This window comes from Python bivittatus, unplaced genomic scaffold, assembly GCF_059951505.1.
Source record: "Python bivittatus isolate LINGU-HERP-01145 unplaced genomic scaffold, Pbiv_v1 ctg000580_np1212, whole genome shotgun sequence".
NCBI classification, from domain to species: Eukaryota; Metazoa; Chordata; class Lepidosauria; order Squamata; family Pythonidae; genus Python; species Python bivittatus.
This window is the reverse complement of record NW_028277087.1, coordinates 14,047,695-14,071,475: the sequence shown is the minus strand read 5'-3', so window position 1 is coordinate 14,071,475 and position 23,781 is coordinate 14,047,695. Positions and strand designations below refer to the sequence as shown.

The following is a 23,781-nucleotide window of genomic DNA, read 5'->3' as shown; positions in this document are numbered from 1 at the left end:
GAGTGGAATTAAAAATAAAAGTGATGGATTATTTGGGATAAAACTGAAATGAGGGAATTCTGGAAGGAGTATTTTAGAGATTTGTCTGGGATATGTTAAGATTGAAATAAAAGTTACTAATATTTCATCTAAAGAAAGATGAAGAAAATTAAGTCATAAATGCTGGGAGAATGTTGAAAAATTGTAAGACTGTGGGTGTAGATAGTATAACTCTGCAGTGTAGCTTTATGCTGGGCACCAAGTGTGCATCCCAGATTTTTTGTTTTTGAGCAGGTCACTGAGGAATGTATGAATGTGGGGGGAAGGTTTATTGTACATTTGCTGACTTGGTGAAACTGTATGATAAAGTGAATAGGCTTGAATTATGGAATGTCTTCCATGAAGTGAAAGTTGGTTGCTGAATTTGATAAGAGCAGTTTATGACAGAAATGAAGTATACAGACGATGCCATGTTATCTGAGAACCTGAATGATTTACAGTGAATGTTAGATAGATTGTAAGAAGACTAGAAGAATATTGATATATTATTGTATTAAAGATCAAGATAGTGAATAACTGATAGGGAAAATGGAATGAACAATTGAAAATTATATGTAAATGGCAAAAGCAAAAAAAAGACCACAATATAACAAATAGATTAATTTGTATATCCTGGTTAGAATCTTTATTAAAGATGTCAAAATGAGGTGCAAATGATGGATGAAAGGTAGTGGTCTGCCATGTGTAATAAATGTTTGTCAAGATGTGAAAATGACTGAGTATAAGAGTGTTCTTTGCTCAATTTGTTATATGGAAGCAGATGTAAGGTATTTCAGGAGAGATATAAATGTATGTTGAATGTAGCAGGAATAGGATGCTTAAGCAGTGAGTATGGTACAACAAGAGGAGATGGAATCAGAATGAATGGGTTCTAAATGAATATGTATTGAATAAAAAAGTGTGTGACCAGTCTGGAAGAAGGAATTTGAGATGGTTTGGTAGTATACACAGAATGAATGAGCCTTGAATCAGAAACAGATATATGAAGGAAGAATGAATGGGTTGGGAGGAAGGGAATGAGAAGGTCATGGTTGGAAGATGAAATCCTAAGAAAGAGGAAGGAAGGAAGGAAGGAAGGAAGGAAGGAAGGAAGGAAGGAAGGAAGGAAGGAAGGAAGGAAGGAAGGAAGGAAGGAAGGAAGGAAGGAAGGAAGGACAAGAATTTTAAAGAACATAAGTTAATGAATGAAGCAGTGTATAGACTTGTTGGAAGCAAGGATGGTTTGCAAAGATAGATATAAAAATGGTGAATGGTGCTGGCATAAACCAGAGGTTGCTATATCCCACTTCTATTTTCTTTATTTCATGTCTTTAGTTTCTTTGGTTGACTATTTTTTACTCCTTTTTTGCACTTTATATAATGTTGCTTACTCTGAAAGGAAATAGCATGATAGGTGTGTACGGTCATAGGATGTATAAGCATGTATACTGTATATCTCCCAGTTACTGAAGGGCATGGATGGTTTGCAATAGATAAATATAAAACCAATATTAACAGAAAATATTTGCCATTTCTGTATTTATGAAAGATGCAACTACTACTGTACTTGTGATGGCAACATCCTGCTTCCACGATTAGAAACAGCATATCTATGAATACCAGTCTTAGAGGAAGAGTAGTGGGAGAGATTGTCCTCATGTCTTAATTTGGGGCATCCTAGAGGCATCTGGATGGCCATAATCAAAAGCAAGTTGTTAATCTAGGTTGTTTGTCCTAGAAGTTCTTATCTGATATTCTTTTGGCATTATTTCCAACAGAAGGTCAGATCCAGAGATGGGCTGGAAGGCTAATAGATCTTCTTAATTAGCTGTGTTGAAGCACTTAGATTGTGGTGAGAGATTCTTGTGTGATTCATATGAATACTAGGTGGTGAAAAGTCCCATAGTGAAGAAACCCAATGTTTGCCCCAAGGTTCCAGCCTGGTGAAATTTTCCTGCCAAACATAGTCTTGGGGACCGAGCTTTAGTTTAAGTTATCATTGCCACATGGCTCCTGTGGCTATTGCTTCATTGCTTCATTGCTTCATTCATTCATTCATTCATTCATTCATTCATTCATTCATTCATTCATTCATTCATTCATTCGATTTCTATAGCCACCCATCTCAACAAGTGACCCTGGATGGCATACAATCATAAAAACATAAAATAATTAAAACAATACAAATAAATAGATATAGTCGCCGAGTAAAACGATGGCTGTAGATGTTAATATAGCCAAGAAACTATGTTGTTGTGGAAATGGTTGCAAATAGGCCAACTGATTCTCTGTAAGCATTTAATTAAAACTGAAGGGCTGCTTGTGAGCCAGCATTCCTTGCCTAATAATGCCATGATACGGAAATGTTTATTATTATCTCCTTTATTAGATAAGTTCTCACTGGGTTATATGATCTGTCACATTAAATTAGATTCCATTTTGGAAAGTGTTTGGTTTTCAGGTTGCTGCCTGGGTTTCATTTTCTGCTTTGAATTTAATGAACAAATCAAGTTGCCATGTTGATAACTGAAGGCTTATCACTAACCTTTCTATATTTATCAGAGGTCAGCTTGAATTAGTGTCTCTCTCTTTCTCTGGGCAAGTAGGAGATTGAAAAGATGTTTATAAAAAGGACAAAGTGTAATTAAAGGTTTAAGAATTATACTTGCATTTCCCACGTATTCCTATATAGGATGGTTTAAATCTCAGTGGTATATACTTTGCATTTAGAAAGCATATTATAGCACTTCTCTCAGAGGTCCCCAAAAAAAAAAAAAAAAGAATCTTGGATAGGTAGGCTAGGAATAAGCAATTAGCCAGAGGTCCTTCTACTAGACTGAATATATAATTCTAGGCTAAATAGACAAGGTTCATATGTTCACAAACAAAACAGTTAGAGACTTTGTAAATTCTTTCCCTCAAATCAGTTGCAAAGTTCTGATATCTTAAATCTAGAGGCAATTTACATACATATATACATACATACATACATACATACATACATACATACATACATACAGGGTGCAAGTTGGGAGAGAGAACCCTAACCACACAGGATGACTCTTTATTCTCAGGTGTGGATTGTGCGAGCCTGTCTATGCTTTCATATCTAACCTTGCAGAATGAAGCTGTTGAGAACAGACCCAATAACTTAGAATCATAGAAACATAAGGTTGGAAGGAACCTTGGAGGTCTTCTAGTCCAACCTCCTGACCAAGGCAAGAGTCCTCATATCATCTCAAACAAATGGTTGTCCAATCTTTTCTTGAAAACCTCCAGTGATGGAGTACCCACAACTCCAGAAGACAAGCTGTTCCACTGCTTAATAGATCTTCCTGTCAGGAAATTCCTCCTTATTTCCAGGTTAGATCTCCCTCTGATGAGCTTCCACTCACTGCTTCTTTTCCTACCCTCAGATAGGACTTAAATGGAGAGAAAGAAAAAGGGAGGGAGGACCGGCATCTAAGGAAGTAAAAGCCTCAGGGGAAGTAGCATTTTCTTTAGATTCCTAGGTATGTGTATCTTATGATTTTATTTTGTTGCCTACTATATCTGATTGGCCACCTCAGAATGCTGTTTTAGATGTGAAGTTTAACGTGATCAACCAGGCCCCTTATGTTCTAATGATCCAGGTTGGTGTCTGAAGTTCCTCTTCCTCTCACTACCAGAAGGGCGGGGGGGGGGGGGGGGGGAGAGAGAGAGAGAGAGAGGGATTCACCAACATGGTTCGTTCCATACAGATTGGTCAGTTCAAAGTACAGTTTATCAGTTGCTGACTGGGACTCATCTCAGCCAGTGGCAGCACATGGCTGACCTTGACAGAGCTCAGAAGCTAAACAGGGAGGAAGGTGTATTTAAAGGGAAGGTACCACTGTTTGACAAGAGAAGCAGAGGGGTCATTCATAGTAAAATATCTAGTTGTGTAAATGGTGGCTGAAAAATGCAATGCCGCTGAATGACTCACAGGACTATATAGTTTATCTTTCAGTGCAGGGTTTTAATTTATTGTTGCATAGTGCAGAAATGGATGATGTTATCTTCTGCTTAATACCTCTTCATCAGGGATCATGATCTGCGAAATCTTCCTAGGAGAAATGTCTCATTTGAGAGAAACTGAGAAAAAAGAAGGGGGTGGACTCACTGCTTGGAGAAGATGGTGGGATATTAACAGGTGACAGGGAGAGGACAGAATTCTCAAATCATCAACTTCTACTTTGCTTTAATCTTCTCCCTAAAAAAATTGAACTGTTTAAACAAAACTAAGCAGAACAATTGACAAAAGGAGGGAATGGCAAACCAGGGTAAGTAAAGTGATAGTTAAGGAGCATCTGGCTACTATGAATGAATTTAAATATCTAAAACTAAACCAATTACATGCAAAAGTCTTGAAGGAACTCATAAATGTCATCTTGATCTCTGAGAAATTATGGAGGATGGGCATTGTGCCAGATGCTGAAGTGTCATGCTAAATCATCCTGATCACTTTTTTTAAATAAAGTGATCAGTTTAGTTGACCATGAAAATGTAGGGGACATAGTGTACCTTGACTGCAGCAAAGCATTTGACAAATTCTTTTATGACAGCCTAGTAGAAATTATGGCAAAATGTGAGCTGGACTATGCTATCATCCAATGGATATAGAGGATACCCAACAAATGTACATCCATGGCTTTGTATCAAGCTGGTAGAAAGTCAGGTGCCATACCTGTAATGGTATGTGGGAATGATTTTGGGAGACAGGGGGAAGAGCCACAGCTGGGGGAACAATCAGAGAAGAAGTAGCTTAACCCGCAAAAGAAATGTGGGCATGGAAAACATCCCAGAAGGGATGCTCCCTAGTTTCTTGGGCTGTAAAGGCAAAGGGGAAGAAATGTACTTTCAGATTTGCAAGGTTCTGTTAATCTAACCTTACAATAAAGAAGAATTAGTCCATCTGGTTGTGCTTCCTGTCTGGGCTACCTCATAAGGCTGACAATACTACAGGGCTCCATTCTGAATCCTGTACTTTTCAAGATATGTATAAATGAATTGGAGGAGAGATTAGAAAATATGATCAAAATTGCAAAAGAGCAACACAAAGCAAACACCTAGAACACAGTGTAAAAATTCAGGAGGATCTTGAAAAGCTGGGGAAATGGGTAGAAACCAACAAGACTAATTTCAATAGGGACAAATACAAAGTCCTTAATTAGGCTAGGAAAAAATCTAGGCATGAATATAGAATGGGAAAGTCCATACTGAACAGCACCACATGTGAAAAATATCTTAGTGTCTTGGCAAACCACAAGCTGAACATGAGCCAACAACATGATGCAGTTGCAAAAAACCACAAATGGAATCTTAGAGTGCACCAACAGAAATCTAGAGTCAGCCTCAAGAGAAAAAGATTGTTCTTCTTTACGTTGGCCAGAATACAGTGTCCTGTGTTTTAGGAAGGACAGGGAGAAATTGGAACATTTCCAGAGGACAGCAACCAAGATGATAAGAACCTGGAAGGAAAACCTATGAGGAATGTATGAAGGAGTTGGGCATGTTTAGCATGAAGAAAAGACCATGGGGAGACATAGCTGTCTTCAAGGATTAGAAGGTCTGTCATGTAGAAGATGGAATAGAATTGATCAGAGTTGTTTGTGAAATAAGGACCAGAAACAATGGGTTTAAATTACAAGGAAATAGATTTTAGTTAGACATCAAGAAAAAAAAAAAGTCTAATGATAATGGAAGGGAACAATAGGACAGACTGTCTTGGGAAGTGATCGACTCTCCTTCACAGGAGGTGTTTAAGCAGAGCCAGATAGCTATCTGTCAGGGGATCCTAAGATTCTGCTTAGGGCAGGAGGTTATATCAGATGATCTGCAAGGTCCCTTCCAATACACTCAAGTTCCTATGAAATGTGAGAAGCCAGGAAGATTGTTGACTACCATAGATGTGATTGTACAATAAAGGATCGAATAATCATGCACATCCTTCAGGCCCTAGTATGATAAGGGCAAGCATTCTACAACCCACTTCAAAGAATGTCACCAATGGTTTGGTCTTTTCCATCACCACGAATGAGAATGGTTAAAATCAAAATGCAAAATAACATTTTGGCATAGCCTGAGTTGAAATTAATACATTTGAACATGCCATTATTTATGCATATGCATGGAAAATGACATTTTAATTTACACTGAGAAATTATCTACCGTATTGGTGGGATTGGGACCAGATTAGACAATAATCATGTTACCCACCCCAACTCCCCCAATAATTTTCATAATCATTACATATTGTAATTGCAGTGCTCAATTATGAGATTACATGAGCTGTGTTTACGCTAATTAAGCCATTAGACATAATAAGTCTAATTACTCAAATTGGCTGAAAAAATATTTTGATAAATGGTAGAAATTTTCACAGTGTGGATTGAATTTAAACTGGGGGATCAGCTCTAAATTTACTTTGGAGTTGGCTAGCCTTTTGCTCCCTCTGTATGCTAACTGTTTGTGGAATTCTATTGCACTACTGAGATGTAAAACTAAATATTTTGAATTGAACAGCTCTTATTCCTAGAAGAATACATCACATTAGTTGCAGGGACAAACAAAAATGTTTGCCCTTGGTTTGTTCTGCTTTGGAGTGCACTCATTAATAAGACAATTCTTCCCTACTTTTAAGGTATTTAAAAATAAATGCACAAACATTACAATTAAATAATATTTTGACTATTATTGTGACTTTTCTCTCAAAATATTCATTTAAAAGCATGCTGTATCTCCTAAAACAAAACGTGTTTTATGAATGGAGAACCAGGACACAGCATGCAGAGAAGGTGAGGTCTGATTATTTCAAACTATATTTCATTCCAGTAGGTGCTGATCCAGTGAGGACCTGTTGGATTTTGCTGAAATTTAATTTTCAATTCTCCCCTGATTATTCAATGACCTAAAGCCACAGAAGTCATGGCTCAGTCATTCTAGCGGCTGTAATAAATTCTTGCACACATCATGCCCTCAGTTGAATGAGGCTTTATATGCCTGGATTACATGGCATACTTGCTGATTCTTACTTGTTAAGATTTTTATTATTGGTCACCCAGTCAGCCAGTTGTTTATATAGGATCTGGCATTTTGCCAAGGCCAATGATCTTCAAGTGCTCCAGATGTTTTGCGATTGCACCCAAGGTGCCTATTACTATTGGTACTGTCTTTGCCTTCTTTTGCCACAGTCGTTCTATTTCTATTTGCAGTTCTTTGTATTTTGTGATTATAGAAAAATAAAAGAGAAAGAACTGCAAAATAGAAGAGAAAGAACTGGAGAAAATCACCATCAGTCAATTGCAAAAGGCAGCTTTACTTGGAACAGCTTACATTCTGTGACAATACCTTTAACACCATCAAGCAACAACATCTGCCTATCCCAGGTCCTTGGGAAGGACTTGATAGGTAGATAAAAATGCCAAATCCAGTCTAAACAACTGACTGACTGTGCAACCAATAATAATATATTAAATTTATATTCCGCCCAATCCCTAGCGACTCTGGACAGTTTAAGGTTGCTAAAAACAAAGAACAGTACAAAAACAGCAGAAGACAAAAGAACAATGATGGGAAAGAAAACAAAACCAGAAGGGAATGAAAAAGGAAGAAAGGGGTGTCAGATGTCTTCGCCAAAGGCCTGGGCGAAAAGCCAGGTCTTTAGGGCCCTTTGGAATACCAGTAGGGTGGGGGCTGTTTGAATCTCGGGGAAATTCATTCCAGAGGGCAGGCACTGCTACAGAGAATGTGCACTTCCAGGCAACTGACATTGTTTAATTGATGGAACCCAGAGGGTGCCAATCTTGCCAAATCAAACTGGCTAGACAGATACTTTGGGAGATAGGCAGCCCCTCAAGTAATCAGGCCTATGTCATGAAAGCAGATAAGGGAGACCTATATACTATCCACCCCCACCCACCCCCATTTCATCCCTTTGCATGCTTGCCACCACTCCCTCTTACCTCTGTTTGTGTCTTTTCAAAGCAGCTGGAAATACATTTATTGTACAGCAAAAGCCTGGGTGACAGCCTCCTACAATTTTTGTTATTTTGGGACTCTCTCTGTGTCATCTGCTGTTCCATCAGCAGGATAACTGTTCAGAAACAGAAGAGGGCCAAAAAAGGTGTGAGCGGAGAGAAGCTGACCAAGAAAAGTATGAGTTTGAAAAGGGGTTGGATCTGAACAGGGGCTATTGAGAAAAACATCCAGGAAAAAAAGTTCCTCCAATGAATCCCATGTCAAAAATAGTTGGTTAATGGTTTGGAATGTAACCAAGTACTTAGTTCTCTCCCCTGGTCACATGACCCAGAGTGGACCTATTACTAAGGGCTTGGAAAGAATTCCAAAAGCCACGTCCTGCCGTCTTTCCCTACCTTGTTATAGTCTAAGAGTCCTTCTGATACAAAGGATAGGGCTTTATTTTGTAGTTTGCCAATTCCCATTTATTGCTGTAGTCATTACGAATGATGTGCCCCTTTGAAAGCGCTGTTCTGAGCATGGACACCATGTTGCCTTCTCTTGGTCTAGCAAGTGAACATCACATTTTAAAGTTGCATGGACTTTCATATGCCTACATATTTGGGGGTCAACTTGACTTATTTCCATTTACACTGACATTAAAAATGGGTCTTTGTGTTTGATGCCAAGTGCTGGAAATAATGTGCTTTAGAAGATGTCTCAAAAGAACACTTTGCCTCTCCCTAAGTTCTCATTGTCTAGGACAAGCTTTCCTACAGTAGAGGGAACTTGCATCATTTCTGGAAGTTTTTCTGCACAGGAGCAACAATCAGCCAACCTTGCCTGGTGTTGCATACTCTTGTCTAAAAGTAAACTGTCCTAGGAAACCATCTTTAAAGCAGGATGCATCTTCAGAGTAGTTCAAACTCCAACCTGGGCTGCTTTCAAAGATGCAATAGGCAGTGTGCATTGGGCCCTCAAAGAAGCAACACTTCAGATTACAAAATAAATGCAGAAATCAATCAAATTGATTTGATGTGACTGGGATTGCTTGCTTCTGCACTTTCTCTGCCTGGGTCCCTGCTGTAGGAGCCTCTCCTACAGCCATGGCTCCATTGGGTGCAAATGCTGTGGTCACAATTGCATTGTAGCTGGCGAAGGAAGCAGTGGCACAAGAAATAATGTGCATACTGAGGTAGGTACAATTTCTAGCACTGACTCCCCTGTCCCTGTCTCCAGCAGACTTTCTCCTTACAATAACTTAAAGGAAAAGAGAGAACTTCCCTGTAAACACCTCCCCCACCCCTCTTCCCAATTCTTCTCTGCAATGCCAGGGCACAATTTAGCTTATGAAGGTTCCTATGTCATGGGACCAGATTCTCCCTTTCACACTTGGTCCTCATGCGCACCCCAGCCCAGGGTGAAACTCTGCACCAGAACAGCTAAGAAGCAGGTGCAGGTCCTCCAAAGGGCAGATCTACCCTTCCTGGATTCCCCAAAATCACTCCCCATTTTTAAAAACCTGCAGAATGGGTTTGTTTAGTGCTAACTGAATTGGATGCTGTGTCAATAATTCTTCTGCTTAAGGGATTCAAATCCAAGTGAAATTAAATGACCAATGATCAGATCTTGGAATCTGGGACTTGTATCGAACCTCATGTGACCTGAGGCTGAAATCAAACTGGTAAAATTAACTGAGGCTGATTGTATTAGTAGATTTTGACACTAACATCAGGTGAGGATTGTGAGTGTGTGTCTTTCCCCCTAATCAAAAACCCACTAAATCTTTTGTGCAGACAGCAGTAGTTATATTACTGTACAAAAAAGAACTTACATCAAGGATTTTAAAAGCCTACACTGGAAAAATTAGTGTTAGAAGGAATGACTTTGGAGGAAATTTGCATTTAAAACAAGTTCGTGGGCATTTTACATTAAAAGCTACATAAATCAGGGAACTCTATGTCCAAAGCAATTTACAAATATAAATGAATACAGATTGTTTCTGTAGATTTAAAAGGAAGAAGAAAACCCATTAAAAAGCCCAGTGGAGTGAATTACTTCCCTACTAATGCAAGCATGAAAAAGGTCTAGGTTTTTACTGGCATATATCTAGTGCCGAAACCTTTTTCTGGATACAAAAAGGGATAAAGAAGAATGCAGGGTCATCACTCCTTGTGATATGACTGGCCTTCTACCTTTACCTGGTCGACCAAACAAGAATTCTGGCTTCAACTTCATGCTACTTCCAGGTTCTCCTCTAGATTTCACTATGGCTTCTCATATTCCCAACAAAATGACACACTCCTCTCTTCCTGGACATACCCACTCCTCTCTTCCTGCCTTCCAGAGTGGTACCTCTGTATTCACAATCTGAGATCACTGTTCCATCTTCCTGGAGGATTTTTTTTTTTTTAAACTGATAAACTCACTTTATATTGAGCTGGGGGTTTTACCACTCCTTGCTGGTCATTCAAGTGCCCTTTTGTCACACGTCTCATGTGTTCCTCCCCGTGTCAGTAGAATTTCTCTGGTAGCCTCTAGCTTCCAATCCCCACACAAAGACCTTATAGCTTCTCTTTCTGTAAAGTCATAATACGTTGGGATGATGCCATTCTGCGTACCAGTAGCCAAGGTCAGAAGAAAAGAACCTGATATTAGATTGATCTATTACAGTAACAATACACAGGTGTTGATCTCTCCTCTTGCCCCAAATTAAGAAGCATTCAGCCCATCACACTGCATAAGTAAGAGATGAAATATTTGACTTCTGATTCTGCTAAACCTGTGGCCCACATTTTAAATGTTGCAGTTGTAGAATTTTTTTTTTTTTAGTTCTTGCAGTAAAATTGGCTTAGCAGAAATTCTGTCCTTGAATCATGGCCTGCAAGCCTTCCAGGGTCACTGTTGGTTGGCAAGAAGGCTGACAATTATCCTGAAGAATGGTGATTGCTGGTCCTGGGAAGTTTGAAATCAATATAACTCTTTTTTAAAGATAACTTTATTAAATTTTAAAATAGAAACAGTGAAAACTAACAAAAACTAATATTAAAGGAAGACAATAAGAACAAGAAAGGAAAATTAGAAAAAAAAAAGAATGACCAAGGTCAAAAGTATGAAAAAAACAAAGAAAAGGAAAGATAAAAGAAAGAAAAAGAATTAACTTCTGACCTTCCTCACAAGAGATATAAGTAACAGTATATATAAATCTCTTGCTCTAAGTTTATAACATAACTTTCATTATTACTATAAACCCATATTATTTCTATTAAATTTAATAAATAAATAATAAAATCCATACAGCATAATTTCATTTTTTCCTGTTTCCCACAGAGAATCCAAAAATAGTTTTCAATTAACATTAAAATTACACAAAGACTTTTCTCAAATCAAACCAGCTTCACCATGCATTCTTCCATTGTTGGTAATGTCATATCCTTCCACCATTGTACATATCAAAAACCTTACAGCAGTTATATTTAACAACAAAAATTCCATAAATTTAATAACAAATATATTTGTGATAGAATGAATGGCCTTATGAAGGCCAGGCTCAGGGAGATAAGCATGTTCTTAGCCCCCAACAGGAGTGTGGGAGGTTCAAGAAGATGAGGCTGGCACCTCCCTAAGGAATTCATGGTGTTGTGGCTGGCTGGCTGGCTGGCTGGCTGGCTGGGGAACTAGGGTTCAATCTGGGGAGATTTCTGTCTGGAGGTTGAAGCTAATAAACGCAACAGAACTGTATTTGCATTGTCTCTTGGAGTTCTTTGGGCAGAACCTAACAATATTTTTGTTATGCAGAGTGCAGCTATGACCACAGTTCATGCCAAAAATACATACCAGCGTTAGAGAGATTTAAAGAATGCAATGTCCTTATCTTGTTCTCCAAAGAAATCCAGCCAGAAAGTATAAAATATCTGGTTGTTTATTGAGAAAAATAAAAACTACATAAAATACAAGTTTTGCAAAACATAGAAAAAATCACTTCTTCTCATATATGTGGCATCCAAGACTTATCCACTACACAAGTTTAGCAAAGTCTCTAGCCAAAAACTCTCAGAGAAGAGGTACACTACTTGGTTATTAGTTACTACTACATAACCCATAAAACTGATTACATGATGACTAAAATTCTACTGAGTAGCAAGGCATGTAATCCTCACACTTTTATTAACACTATGCACCACCCCTTGAGTAACTAACATACAGACGCCAATCGGTGGCAGTAAATAGCAGTATATGTGCAAATAACTGCAGCTGGCCTGACTTTTTAGCCATAACAATATGTTTGAAGATAGCGAGATGCATTTCTTCCCATGAGAAACTCCTAACAATTTTAACCTTAGTCAAAAATAAATCCAATTTATTTATTTGGATTTATAATCCAATTTATCATTTTCTCTCTCTATATATAAAAGCAAATCAAATCTCTCCCCCTTTATACACAGATCCTTAAAACCTTGTCATTCAATCCTGGTCAGAAAAAGATCCTGTTAATAACTACAAAAATCCTCAATGTATATATTAACCATAATCAAATAAGTTCACTTTGTAAACCTTCTGTTTACTTTTAAAGAGCTTAATCTTTAATTCTTTCAAATAGTGTCCCACAAGTTGATTCCCCATCATTCTCTCCTTGTCTTTTCCCAGAAACAGCCCCAGTAGTTTCTCTTTGTCTCTTCCCAGGAACAGCCTCACTGATTCAATACATTCCTTTGGCAAATCCAAGATAAAGACTCTTTCCAAGTCATTCTTCTTTTCCATTATTTGTATGTCCCCTTTGATCATGGCGACGTCAGTTGGCTTTATTTGTAAATCCTTTCTGACATTCTTCTGCATATCACTCTTATTCTTTGGCATTTTTAAATCCATCTTCAGATCCACAACATCTTTGTTCATACCACCATCGTAATCCAGTATTTTTTTGAACTCCAAATCCACATTCTGTCAATCTCTACCTCCATTTCAAAATTAACCAACTTATCCAATCTTTCCTCTACCTTCTTTTCAAGGGACTTGAATTTAGTTCCTAATTCATCAAACATTGATTGGAGTAAACTTAAAAAAATCATTTTATCTTCTAACGGCTGCTCCAAAGGGCCTTTTCTAGACATTTCTTTAATTTCCCCAAAGCAAGCAACCATAGTTATTGTATAAGTGAAAGTAAGCAGACAGTTCATGACCTCTGGTGCCTTTCAAGCTGTAATTGCAGGCACACGCCAACAGGGAATACCCAAAAAGCTCAAATTACTATCTTTTTCTGTTTTGAAAATCCAGCCAACTAACAGGCATATCACAGAAAAACAAAAAGTTTTCCTGTAGAAAAATTAAATCCAATTAATACAGATGGAGTTTTGTAAAATTAAACTTACAACAAATAAATCTTCCCTTTTCACCATAGGTAACTTTTATATCTTTTTTGTATTCTCCTTATCTTGCAGCTTTTTGTGAGAGTTACAATAAACAATCAAATTCTTCTTTTAAAGTTACAGGCCCAGAAATAATGAAAAAACACCAAGAGAATTACTTATTTGTTGCAAAGGAAGGTCTCTCTTATGTTAAAAAATAGTTATATTCCAAAGTGGGTTAGAAATGGGGTTTGGCCAGCTCTAGTGTCCATATTTAGGCCGCACCACAGCTGTGAACGAAAATGGATCCCCCACCTCCCATCCATTTGCAAGCCATTCACAGAAGCTTCTGTTTCTGTGATTAGTTTATGAAGAACCATCGCAGAGGTTACGTTGGGCGGCCAGTGCTTGCCGCCAGCCACCTATCCAGCTGCAATGCCATCTCCCCTTTCATGGAGAGATGACTAAGCCGCCATTATCCCCACTGGAAGCCCAATATCTATAACTCTTAACTGAAGTGGATACGTTGGGAACTAGAATTTCCCAGGGCAGGGATGCTGAAAATGTAAATAATCAACTGTTACCTAGCACAAAATATAGGAAGTGTAAAATATGGTTTCTCTTGAGCTATGATAAGGATATGTGAGGTGTACACAACCTTAGAAGTATATGAAGTTCAGTCCTGGTGTACAATAAAGATTGCTTACTAGCTGTGGTGTCTCAAGTATCTCCAAAACTTCTACAAAGTACAAGCTATCCAAGAGGGAACCTAGCAGTTTGTTCACGTATTGCATTAAGCTATTAAGTGGTTTGTTTTCTTCTGGATTGTTTAAGTGGTTTGGAGTTTTTTTTCGTGGGGGAGATTAATCTGATGTGACACCCAATCATTGTTTTTAAATGATGATTTCTGGCTTAGGGTTGTGTGTGAAACAAAATAGTATGGTTTGGTCAAAAAGCCATAGTAAAAGCACATCATTACTTAGGGTGATGTTTGAAACCAGTGCCTTGTTTGAATTCAGTAACCTTCTATCTCTTATTCAAGGTAACCATTTTTTTAAGAAGGGAAAAGAGCATAATAGGAAAAGGACATAATAGGGAAAGGGGGAACATTTGCAGTGGTGATATGCTTTTGAGTAGCCTGTCTTCCCCCAAACTTTAATTAGAAACAAGCAAGAAAAATAATCTCTTCTTGGAAATAAAACAATAGAACCAGTGAATATTTTGGCTGGATATGCTAAGACAGTGTTTCTCCACCTTGGCAACTTTAAGATGTGCGGACTTCAACTCCCAGGATTCCCCAGCCAGCATGGCTGGCTGGGGAATTCTGGGAGTTGAAGTCCGCACATCTTAAAGTTGCCAAGTTTGCAATGCACTGCACTAAGTCACTGCCCCACAACTTGAGGCCCACCAGATATGTTGGCATTCAACTCTCATGGCACTGGGAGATGTTGTGAATAGCAGTCCCAACACAACTGGAGGACACTAGATTGGACAAAGTTGCAATGTGGCTATTCTTTTAGAATAGATTTCCTTCATTTATTATCCTATATGTTCTTTCTTGAATTGGAATCATGATCTTGCCCCTGTGATAACGCTTCTTCTGCTGGCTGCAGGGTGAAACCAAGATTCTGAAGTTGAAGAATCTTCGACCTCAGGACTACGCCAATTACAGCTGTATCGCTTCAGTCAGGAATGTCTGCAATATTTCTGACAAAATGGTGTCGTTCCGTCTTTCCAACAAAACAGGTATTTTGGAATTCCTGGGCCTTTTTATTTCTCCTAAGAGGTGTACTGAACTTTTTTTTTTTTTTTTTGGCGGGGGGGTGTTGTAGAAAAGACGTAGTAAGTGATGCTGGCATTGCTCTATCTATTGCATTTCCATCCTACAAACTGGTTCTTATTCTCATTCAATCATTTCTATTGCACATGTAGTAATAGTAATAGTAGTAGTAATAGTAATAGTAATAAGACTGGGGCCCTCAGTGTGTGAAGGGTCCCATCTCCTCATTGTGCTAACAGCTGTTGACTGTGACGTCTTCCTCAGCTACTGTGTATTTTAACTTTTGTATTTATGATAGGAATTTGTTTTTAATTTATTTTAAGATTGTTCACTGCCAAGAGTCACTTGTTGAGATGGGCAGCCATACAAATTGAATAAATAAATAAAATCATACTGTGCACTTTAATAAACTTCTGAAGTTTGTTATTGTTGATACTTAACTAATCTTTTTTCCCCTATCTTGCTGCTAGCTAGTCATTCTCTATCTCAGTGTTTCTCAACTTTGGCAACTTTAACTTGTTTGGACTTCAGCTTCCAGAATTCCCCAACCAGCATGCTGTCCGGAGTTGAGAAACACTGTTCCACCCACCCATCCACCCATCCACCCATCCACCCATCCATCCATTCACCCATCCATCCACCCATCCACCCATCCATCGACCCATCGACCCATCCATCCACCCATCCACCCACCCATCCACCCATCCACCCATCCACCCATCCACCCATCCACCCATCCACCCATCCATCCATCCTCCCATCCATCCATCCTCCCATCCATCCATCCTCCCATCCATCCACCCACCCACCGATCCACCCATCCATCCATCCATCCACCCATCCACCCACCCACCCATCCATCCACCCATCATCCATCCATCCATCCATCCACCCACCCATCCACCCACCCACCCACCCATCCACCCACCCACCCATCCACCCATCCATCCACCCATCCATCCATCCATCCATCCATCCATCCATCGACCCACCCACCCACCCTCCCATCCATCCACCCAGCCACCCAGCCACCCACCCATCCATCCATCCACCCACCCACCCAGCCACCCAGCCACCCACCCATCCATCCATCCACCCACCCACCCATCCACCCACCCACCCACCCACCCACCCACCCACCCATCCATCCATCCATCCATCCATCCATCCATCCATCCATCCATCCCTGACTTCTGTCACACTTTCCTTTGGAGGATGGAGCCATCTTATGCCACTTATGCTGCTCCAGTTGCCTCTGTCTCCCTTGAGGGTTATAGTTAGGTATCCTTTTTCAAGCATGATTTTAGGACAAATATTAGGATTCTTAAGTACAAATACCTGGGATGGGATGGGATGGGATGGGATGGGATGGGATGGGATGGGATGGGATGGGATGGGGTGGTGATCTAGAATATTGACCAAGCAGGCTGGACTAGAAGTATGAGCCCAATTCAGATGTAAGCTGGGGGAATGTTGAAGAAGAACATCCTGCAAGATGAATGTTGTGTTTCATCCAAAGCAGCCACAAGGTGGAGTTACTACAATGTCCATCTCAGTAGAACATCAGTCTTGTGTTAAGCTGTCCTTCCTGTAAGAAGCTGCATGCACCCACACAACAATTTTCCCTTCATGCTTTACTTCAGTTGATTATCTGGGGACAGCCTTCCTTTCTTTCTTTCTTTCTTTCTTTCTTTCTTTCTTTCTTTCTTTCTTTCTTTCTTTCTTTCTTTCTTTCTTTCCTTCCTTCCTTCCTTCCTTCCTTCCTTCCTTCCTTCCTTCCTTCCTTCCTTCCTTCCTTCCTTCCTTCCTTCCTCTCTCTCTCTCTTTCTCTCTCTTTCCTTCTTTCCTTCTTTCCTTCTTTCTTTCTTTCTTTCTTTCTTTCTTTCTTTCTTTCTTTCTTTCTTCCTTCCTTCCTTCCTTCCTTCCTTCCTTCCTTCCTTCCTTCCTTCCTCTCTCTCTCTCTCTTTCCTTCTTTCTTTCCTTCCTTCCTTCCTTCCTACCTACCTTCCTTCCTTCCTTCCTTCCTTCCTTCCTTCCTTCCTCTCTCTCTCTCTTTCCTTCTTTCCTTCCTTCCTTCCTTCCTTCCTTCCTTCCTTCCTTCCTTCCTTCCTTCCTTCCTTCCTTCCTTCCTTCCTTCCTTCCTCCCTCCCTCCCTCCCTCCCTCCCTCCCTCCCTCCCTCCCTCTCTTTCTTTCTTTCTTTCTTTCTTTCTTTCTTTCTTTCTTTCTTTCTTTCTTTCTTTCTTTCTTTCTTTCTTTCTTTCTTTCTTTCTTCTTCAAACTGTTCTGCTGAGGCTACAGATAACAGGATTTATTTGTTACAGGGTGGAACAAATAAAGTGTCTTCTTGCTTAGTATCAAGTTCTTCATCCCATTTTCACCTGAAAATTAATCTGTAAAAAATCTGACTAAATAATTGCTTTATATGGTATGTACCAACTAAAAATGAAATCTAATTACATTTCTCTCCGAGGAAGAATATGCATTCAGGGGGTACCAAACAACAAGAGTGTACTTTTGCTAGAAATAATGATGGAATTTTCCTGACTAATGAATAAATTGTGATGTAAATAATTAAATCAAGTCTGCCTGACTAGTGATTTAAATCACCCTGATTTGTTGTTGTTGTTGCTGTTTAGTTGAATTGTATTCCATGTTCTCTCTTCTAGTGCCCTTAAATTCTTATGTCCCTAAATGGGCTGATATGAAATATTTTAGAAAATCCCCTTTCCTTTTTCCCACCACCACCATCATCGCCATCAAGCTATTGCCAGCAACTCTTTAGTGTTTGGAGTCCCTGGAGTTCTCTGAGCTTGGCTGTTTTCTTGTAAACGTTTCATTACCTGGGTAGGTTACATCTTCAGTGCTAGGATGGGATGGGGTTTGCTCTCTGTTTATATACTGTGGCATGCCCTGCCAGTGTTGGGTAGCTGGGTAATGAAACATTTGCAAGAAAACAGTCAAGCTCAGAGAACTCCAGGGACTCCACAGTTCAACCCTGAGCTACATGTATTCTCTTCTATTGGCACTCTTTAGGGTCCAACCAGAACTAAAAGAGATGCTATGGTGCACAGGCTCCTCCTTGAGATGGCACTACATCAGACAACGTGGGGTCCTCAATAGCATGCATGAGATAATCTGATTGGTAAATTCATCTCCCCCTCCCCAGGCATTTATTGGAATCCAGCCTGGATTAATTGATCCAAAATGTTTTCCTTGGAAAAGATGGGCTGTTAAAAGCATGAATCAACAGCCAAACATACCAGATTCTTCCTTCCACCAACCCATCCCATCTTCTATCTTAAAAAGACCCCTTCATTTCATTCAATGAAAAGGAAGGAAGTTTTCATGAATAAGTTACTGTTAGGTTGAATGTAATTCTGTATAACTAAAAGTACATTCTCTTTTGGGATGAGCTGAACTCCTGACTTGATAAACATGTTGCTTTCAAGGTGATAGTACAAGAAATGGTTTCCCATTGTTTTTTTCTGAGGTTTTTTTTTTTAACCTTCCCAATCTGATATACAAACCTTGAATTCTCCAGTCGTCTCCCATCTTCCCTAACTGTTTAAAATCATGCAATAGAGCTGGGCTTTAAGTTCATAAATGTCAAAACTTTTAGAAGAGAGTGGGCATAGGGTTACTAGCCGATATAAATGCTGAAAAGGCCCAGAAAACAACTGAAGAAGGAAGCTGCCAGAGGAAACATTAATGAGTTTCCTGCTTTGTGCCTAGGGTGAGATTTGGGAAGTTATCTGGATTTTGCATACTGCAGATTGCCTGTTGGCTTTCCCAGAAAATTACTCTCTCTGGATTTCTTTGTAGCATCAGGGGGAAAAAAAACCTACTGTACTGCATGAAATCTTCCAGCTTGCATGGCTCTGCCCAAGTATCTAAAGCTAGATCTAGGAATATATGGATCAGATAAAACCTGCCTGATTTATCTTTTGGGGACTGATTCCTGGTGAGTGTATAATTTAAATATTCAGCAAAATTACCTGAAGTTGATGGATTAAGATCTATAGGATGCCAAATCCAAAGACTCTAGGTGGTGTAGAATTAAAATGGCACAACCAGCATTAGTGGCGAAGGTGCTGGCCTAAAAGCCAGGAGATTGTGACTTTGAGTCCCACCTTAGGCATGAAAGCCAGCTTGGGTGACTTTGGGCCAGTCACTGGCTTTCAGCCCAACCCACCTCCCTGGGTGGTTGTTGTGGGGAAAATAGGAGGAGGAAGGAGTATTAGATATGTTCATCTCCTTGAGTTATTTGTGCATAAAAAGGCAGGTTAACAACAACAACAGCAATATAAAACCACATAGGGAAATGTACTGCATTGAGGGGGAAATGTACTTTAATGCCAACCATCTATTCAATGCTGATCAGGATCACAAATCACCCTGGCCTCTGGCCTGTTTGAAAAGCCAGAGGTTGGACTTTTATGATCCACTGCCCAAAATAGCTGAAGGGTCTTCCCTTTTCAGTTCTTTGACATTTAAAATGCCCCCATGCTCTTCGCTCAGATAATGCTTCTCTCGTATCAGAGTTCTGTGATCACATGCTCTCTCCAGGAACCTCTGAAAAAGAATTGGTATCTCAGTGAAAAGCCACATCCTCTGGTTAACACTATATAGCAGTGTTTCTCAACCTTGGCAACTTTAAGATATGTAGACTTCAACTCCCAGAATTTCCCAGCCAGCCATGCTGGCTGGGGAATTCTGGGAGTTGAAGTCTACATACCTTAAAGTTGCCAAGGTTGAGAAACACTGCTATACAGTTTAAGTGTTCAAGTACAGAAAGTAGAAGACTTTCTGACCGCCTTGGATTTTGGATAAAGTCCGTCTAAACTCTGTCCTTTGGATTTTGTTAAGAGTCAGAGTTCACTTCATTTAGCATTCCTCTAACTTAGTTGATCAACAAGACCCATGTGAAAAGAGTCAATATAGCAAATATGTCATGATTTGTGATGGCGTGGCCAATGTCACGGTGCCAGCACCATATGCCATTCATCGAAACTCACATGTAAAACTTCACCCTTGATTTGGAACCTCAAAATAGATGTTTTCTTCTGCATGTTTATGTTGGACTAATGTATCAGGGCCCATTTCTAATCTGCAGAGTGTCTCACCTTCATCTGTCGTTGGTCATGCGTCTGCAAATAGAAGAAACATAACATTACTTCCAGGCTGCTTCCATTTCAAGGAAAGGGAAGATTTCTTGCCTTAAATAACCCCTTACCAAGAACTCTTTTCCAGCATATATCTGCTTCTCTTGTTGCATAGTATGAATAAACCTGAAGGCTAAATGACTCTACAGAAAGCCACACATTTTGCCCATACATATTCTAACCATTAGCAGTATGTCAGAATTGTTTGTTTATTGCACCAAGGGAAGAAGATATTCTTTATACCTTTTATGAAAGCATGCTCTGGATATGCAATGTAACCATCAGGTGGTTGTTTTCTAATTGCAAGATTCTCTGACTTAATCAGAAACAAACAATTAAGCAGATGCCATCAGGAACACATCAGACATAATGGAGCTTTACAACACTAAACAGAGGTGTAATTGGATACATTTACACCCACCTTATTCACCAGGATCAGCCGCAGCTTCGCTGTATCCATTGGGTTTGACTGTAAGTTACAATTGATTCTGCATCAGTGACCCAGGTGTTCCTTAGCTAGGGGTAGGACATCTCCGTAAAAATTCACTTTTCTCAGTTTTTGGTATTTCTTATTTTGAGCTGTTTGGTGCCGTTTCTATCTTAATTTGTGCCTTTTCACCATAATCCTGCACAAAAGAAATCTACCTCTCTCAATACATACAGTTTTGTCCACACCTTAAATGGAGATAAAAGAATTGGCTAAAGGATCCTTTCCATGACTTCTGTCGTGGATATATTTAAGAATGTCGTTCTTTAATTATATCACAAATATTTGCAGAAGGAAACTATTATCTATCACTTGAAGATCTATGATGTACTGGGAGGCCTAGGTGCAGCAAAGAGAAAATGAAAGAGAGAAGGTCACAATAGCTATAGCAAGAGTTGGCTATTTATGGGATTCTGTCAACATTGGCCATGCTTCCTAGAGATGCTGGGAATTGTAGTTCACTCTGGAGTATCATGAATTGCCTATCTTGGAATATCATTAACTGCTTTGGAGGAAGAATCAGTGAAAGAACATTGACTTCCTGGTTGTGTGCAATCTCTTGGAAACTAAAAGCAAGCAGTTGCTGCTCTAGCTTCAATCACATATTCAAAATGGGCTAATCATTTTAGTATGGGAGCAAAAGAGGTGGAATGCCTAGTGATGTCACATCTGGATCAGGAATCCAAAGGTGAAGAAGGAGGACTAATGCTAAGTCCTTTTGGAAGGAAGCCCTAATCACATGGTAGAAATGTGGTTGCAAAAACCAAAACAGTAAAGGAGTTTCCTTTCTTCAGGATCTAGTTAGGAAAATGAAAATAACAATGGTGGGGAATTGGGGCAAGGAGGGAAGAGAGGAAAGCCGGTTAGATATTGGATGCAATTGGCCTGACATCACACAGTTAGCAAAAGGTCCTGAGGCTGCATGGCACCTTTCAGATCTAAAATGTTTCAGTCTCCTTATCTAAAAACATTCCTGGGATTATAGGATCTGATGGCTACGGCAGCAAGGCAGTTAAGTGAATTGACAAAAACGTTCCGTATCCTGGGAAGTAGGAGTGGATGGTTCTGTCCAATACTGTCTCACTTTGTTTTCAACAGAGTTCTTGTTGTATTCAGTATTTGCTTCATTTCAACACATGTACAGATCACTTTCACAGGAAAAAGTGAGAGTGATTTGCAGTACAAAAACAATCTGGACAAGACACAATAAAAATAACTTTTTTTTTTAATGTATTTGCCTGTTTGTAAAAAGCATTGTACTTCTTAAATTGCCTAGGAATAGTGTTTTTTTTATGAATAGAATATAATGACTACAGATGCTGTTTGCTTAATCCACTCAACAGAAACAAAAAATACACAAATACTGTTGTTGGGTGCATTTCCAGTGTATGCATTTTCAGATACTGTTTTCCCTCTGTGGGCATCTGGTCTGCAAGAAATTTTCCTGTAGTAAACTTTTGTGCTGGGTGTACTTTTGTCTTGTACACCTGTCTCCCTCCCTCCCTCCCTCCCTCTCTCTTTCTCTCTCTCTCTCTCTCTCTTTTTCTCTCTTTGACTATATGTCTGCTACAACAATTTGCAGTATATGAATTTTGGCATGTATTTTTCCTTTGGTTTCTCCTGGGTAGATGAGAGGTCTAAATGTGTTACCCCATTCTCATCCTTCCTTACTGGAAAGTGTTCTTGAGATGATAGATGTTTTTAATAGGATCTTTAAGGTCAGCTGGCTTTCAGCCAAGCCCAGGCAAGCAAAGTCTGTAACCTTTCTGCCCCTTTTGCCTCTATTCAGCTTAGCTGTTGTTTCAAGTGAGAGCTTAATACTTGTTTCATAGGAGGGGAGTGATGCTGGTCCAGCAACTTTTCAGACTAATTAATTAATAAAATGTGTTAGTCCAAAAAGGTTCTACTGGACTCTTTTTGACACTTGTTTTGAAAATGCACTGCGGGTTGATTAAACAGATTGCTCTCCTCTGGAGATTGCAGTTGCCCTTGTGATGCTATGGATGTTAGATTCTGATGGGTTGAAGTCCAAATTCTCGATCCCCTGCAAGTGGTGCCTTAATGATGGGCATTGTGTAATGAACTTGTGCCATAAATGGCCCTTCTCTCTTCTTTGCTATCCAGATTGAAAAGGTTGCCCTGGCTTTTGATCTCTTGGTTCAGATCAGTGTGCTTAATCAAAGATGTTCTTGAAAAAGGGTAGGAGACCTTCCACTAGTGACATTAATGATATGGTTTGAGCAGTATGTCTATGCAAATGTATTGTTTGTATATAGCCGTGGAAGGGAGACATTATTTCTTCAGATTGTCAAACAGCAACAAGTTGCTTGGCTCTGAAAACTCCTTTAATTTTCAGTTAAGGAAAATATAAAGATTAGTTCTTCTAATAAGAATAGAATGATAAAATGGGTTAGTACTAGGGAGAAAAAAATATAAAATAACAAATTACTGATGTACCCAGCCTCTAACCAGGAAGGAAAAGCGTTGTTTGACTGTTGACCATTGGGTTGGCTCTCTCATTCATGTCTGATGTGGTGATTTCCATTTCTCTCAAAAAGACACATTTTTCTCTCAAAAGGAAACACACTAGAAATACTTGTCCCATCAAGTCTGAGCCCAAGAGAAGAGAAAAGAAAATAAGGAGGATCTTATATCATAGCCTTCTCCAACCTGATTTCCCCCAAATGTATTGTGATTATAACTTCTAGAATTAAAAGGAAAAGGTGGTGATGTCATTTGAGAGATCTGGGATACACCATCCAAAGACATCTGGTGCGCATGAAGAAGGTTACCATAGAGGTAGTGAAATATCTATTCAATCTCTTTCAAACATCCACTGAAAACAGCTTGAACATTATTGATTGATTGATTCCAGCACATATTTCTGGTTCTTTAGCCTTTCAATACCTTATCAATGAAGGGTTCCTAGAACAAAGGTCCTTGGGAATGATATGCAGTTCTCGGAGCTTCTGTGTCCTTATACTGGACAATCATATTTCCCATGAATTTCT

At 39.4% G+C, this 23,781-nt stretch overlaps 1 protein-coding gene across 1 annotated transcript in view; it reads left to right on the top strand.

Moving 5' to 3' along the window:
* Nucleotides 1-23,781, top strand: part of MDGA2 (MAM domain containing glycosylphosphatidylinositol anchor 2) — a 491,572-nt gene that overhangs the window by 233,631 nt on the left and 234,160 nt on the right. Inside the window, exon 5 of the mRNA XM_088149614.1 lies at nt 14,954-15,086. Coding sequence (XP_088005740.1) covers nt 14,954-15,086 — 133 coding nt within the window. The remainder of the gene's footprint in view (nt 1-14,953; nt 15,087-23,781) is intronic.